General features: G+C 39.9%; 1 protein-coding gene across 1 annotated transcript; it reads right to left on the bottom strand.

Annotated features, from left to right (window-relative positions):
• Positions 1-468: 468 nt before the first annotated feature.
• On the bottom strand, positions 469-3,289 carry LOC139408601 (coiled-coil domain-containing protein 152). The gene is made up of 8 exons (XM_071152672.1): positions 3,165-3,289; positions 2,727-2,832; positions 2,209-2,277; positions 2,012-2,076; positions 1,734-1,869; positions 1,264-1,391; positions 856-951; positions 469-693 (listed from the first exon to the last, which is right to left on the bottom strand). The coding sequence occupies exons 1-8, from the start codon at positions 3,225-3,227 to the stop codon at positions 568-570; spliced, it is 789 nt and encodes a 262-aa protein (XP_071008773.1). The 5' UTR covers positions 3,228-3,289; the 3' UTR covers positions 469-567.
• Positions 3,290-3,500: the final 211 nt, after the last annotated feature.

The following is a 3,500-nucleotide window of genomic DNA, read 5'->3' as shown; positions in this document are numbered from 1 at the left end:
CAACAAATATATCTGTCTGCAGCACCAACTCACCTGCTTTTACACTATGATTGAACTATTAGATGTTCAATGTTTCTTTTTTTTTTTTTTAAGTTTCACCACATTAAAACAAGAGTTCAGTTCACGTAACAGTGTTGACCTTAAAATGAGGGACAGATGTAAATTAATCACCAATCACATTAAATAAATAATACTCTTCAGAAATGACTTTGTCAAAGCAACATAATAACTAGGGCTTTACAATGATGGTGAAAATGTGCCGAAATGTTGAGATTAAGTGGATTTAACATTTTCCTAGAAGTCACAGAGGGTGCAAGTCTTTACTCATATAAATAAAATCGTATTTATTGAATTCTCCAGGTGGTCTATATTAAAGGGCACTTCGATTAACATAACAGGCTTTTAAAATTCAATATTGGTGCACAATTTGTATTTAAACAATGAAAAAGCACTCATTTCGTAGAATGACCCAACTACTGTTTGAGCGCAAACACCAGGAACACTATACCAAAAAGAATACAAAGGCACAACTGTAGATGAATTTCACTCCTGCATATTTTAAATATGCTAAATCTTCTTTCTCTTTAGACGGGAGTCACTGAATCCGCTGGCGTGCTGCTTCTCCAATTCCTTGATTCTCTGGCGCAGGGCCTCGACCTCTCTGTTCTTCTCCTCCTGAAGGAACTGGAACTTCTGGGAGCACACCAACAAACACACAGGTAGGCCACCAATACAGAAACACAGGATAAACACATGCAACATCAACAAACAAGTGTGCACAAGGGGGCGCAGGTTGCTTCAAACTCGTATTTCTGTGTGAAGTGTTGGCTTAGTACGTGGTCAGAGGTTCCTCACCCGTTTGAAGATGTTCTGAGGTAAAAGACCTGAGCCCTGGGGCTGCTGCTGGATCCTCTGTGTGGTACTCTGCACCCTGGCAAGCTTAGCACCAAACTGACAGCAGAAGAAACAGTGTTAGGATTGATCTGTCCATCAAACTCACGTCATGTACATCTTTACCCCAAGCGGCAAATGAAAACCACATGTACCTTTGCACTATCCTGCCTGTAAAAAACAGAAGTAAATCACTGTGACTGCAAGCTGGTCTACCTACAGTATGTATCAGATGACTAAAATAGCAGTCATCTTTACACAGAGCAGCTTTGCCTATTACTATAAAACCAGTTACAAATAGATATCTGCTGATCTGTCAATCAAAAACAGGTTACACACATAATTCTTTAGCACTGTTGCCAGTCTGTATACCTCCATTTGTAACTTTAATATTTCACTTTGCCTCTCTCTCTCCTGGTCCCTCATTCTCCTTCTCATCTCTGCCATATCTGACTCCTTCCTCTCCAGGGCCTCTTTCAGTTCTGCATCTTTCGCCTCAACTGCATACAAAAACACAACATAAGACAAACAGGCAGCCCTAAATATGTAATATTATGATATATGTGTGACATTTTGTGGTAGGTCATTCTGTTTCAGAGATGGAATGCCACAGTCCAGTGATCCTCAATACTACTACAGAGCTGCCATACTGCAAGTTTTTGTCCCAGCTCAGTAGTGAGACACATGCTTCAGCTTTAGGTGTGTTGAAGATCAGTTGATACATTGAATCAGGTGAGGTTGCACTAATCTGGGATACAAACCTGCAACACTGCAGCTCTATGAGCATGATTGATGATCACTGCCAGTCACTCAAAGGAAGGGTTTGTGTAATGTGTTCTTACGTTTACTCTGTGTTTCTCTGTGAGTGTCCTCCACCCCTCTCCTGCACTGGTCTCTCAGAGATTCCAACTCCTTCTGATATCTCTCTCCCACAGCTCTCATCTCTTCCACCAGCCTCTGAATCTCAGCTTCCCGCTCCTGACCTCAACCAACCACAAGGGGGAAGCAATGGCAACATATTCCGTTTCTCTGTTCTATTATGTCAATTTTGAATCCAAACTATTTTATTGTGCAAGAATGAAATGTTCAAATTCAGTTTATTCAATCATTCTGCCCTCACCTCTACTGTCATATCACTCTGCCTTTTTAGGTCTGACACAGTGCTTTTCAACTTTTCATTCTCCACTGTAAGATAAAAGGGTGTTTATTACAATTGAATTATACGTTTATTACAAGTTTACATCTTGGATTCAGACAACAGAAATAGTGTACACTAAAGATGCATTGACCAGAGTGCCTTGCAGAGGAGATTATTACCTCTGAGGTCACACTGCTGCAGTAGAGTCTGCTGGAGTCCCTTCACTGTCCCCAACATCCCATCTCGCTCTGTGGGACAATGACGTAATCAGGTGGACTAATGTTACATTACAGGACCACTAGAGGGAGACACACACTATAAATATAGTTTTTAAATTAGAATTTTAGGCCTCTTCACCTTACCTTGAGAAGATCCAATTCTTTACATTTTAGATTGGAATTGGACATTTGTAAAAGTTCCTATTGGTCACTTTGTTGGCATTTCAAACCAGACCAAAGTGCTACCCATCACTAAAGATAACACAATCCAGATGCGTGGTTACTGTAAAATCAATTTAAATGACATTTAACATCTCAGTCATTTAGCAGAGCGATTATGGTTAAGTAAGTAAACCTTGCTCAAGGGCAAAGACAGATTTTACACCTGGTAGGTTACTGGCCCACTGCTCTTAACAAACTAGGCTACCTGCTGGCTAGAGATCATAGACAAAAGAGTTCGAATGCATTAGAGTCCTCACCCTCAATCAAGCACTTCTCTTTGGTCTGAGAAATTTTCAGAACTCTGTTGGTCTCATCCAACTTGATCTCCAATATGTTGTTTTTACCCTTGAGCTCTGTAATTTTCTTTTAAAACAAATACATCTAAATTATAAAAGGTCTGAATAAATATGCCCCTGGCTTTTTAAACAGATTTCATGAAGAATTGATGAAGGTAGTAAAGGGTAACGTTAATTGTGGCCCTATAACGTACATTGACATCCTCAGGCAGTGGTGGAACTGTTGTTACTGCCACTTTCATGACAGGATTAATTTAAGGCAAATTCAGCATAGCCTGCTCATAGGCTATTTTAAGTTATTTAGCTAGCTAGCTAGATTAGTTACTGGCTAGCTAGAGGGCTAACGTTAACTTACCTACCTGAAGAACTAGCTGTCCTCCTACTTTATGTTAAAGTTACCTGTTCCAGATGAGTGAAATCATCAATAAACTTGTCCAGATTTACTACTGTACATTTCTTCATCTCTAGGTTCAGTGTTTTATTCTTCAATATGCTAAGCTAGCTAGATACCTGGCAGGTGTATACCATATACATCACAACGGTTTAAACGTCTATTTTAAACTACAGCGGGAACTCTTGTCTGCACGTGTCACGTGTTCAGTATTGCAGGTACGTGCGCTCAAGATGTCCACCAATCGAACGGTTGCTATTTCTTGACGCTGTAAAATCAAATGTAGTCCTATGGAAGCAATTTAAAAGCATTAGTACTATATCAAATGAATGGACTCAGTACAG

This window comes from Oncorhynchus clarkii, chromosome 5, assembly GCF_045791955.1.
Source record: "Oncorhynchus clarkii lewisi isolate Uvic-CL-2024 chromosome 5, UVic_Ocla_1.0, whole genome shotgun sequence".
In the NCBI taxonomy this organism is placed as follows: Eukaryota; Metazoa; Chordata; class Actinopteri; order Salmoniformes; family Salmonidae; genus Oncorhynchus; species Oncorhynchus clarkii.
This window is presented reverse-complemented; position numbering and strand designations above follow the sequence as displayed.

What these genes read in the sequence shown, in the direction of transcription:
- LOC139408601 (XM_071152672.1), bottom strand. Translation starts at nt 3,227, where the DNA reads ATGAAGAAATGTACAGTAGTAAATCTGGACAAGTTTATTGATGATTTC. An exon ending in CAGAGAAACACAGAGTAAAC is followed by an intron (nt 1,392 to 1,733) that starts GTAAGAACACAT and finishes TTTTGTATGCAG; the next exon opens with TTGAGGCGAAAGATGCAGAA. An exon ending in TATTAAAGTTACAAATGGAG is followed by an intron (nt 952 to 1,263) that starts GTATACAGACTG and finishes TTCTGCTGTCAG; the next exon opens with TTTGGTGCTAAGCTTGCCAG.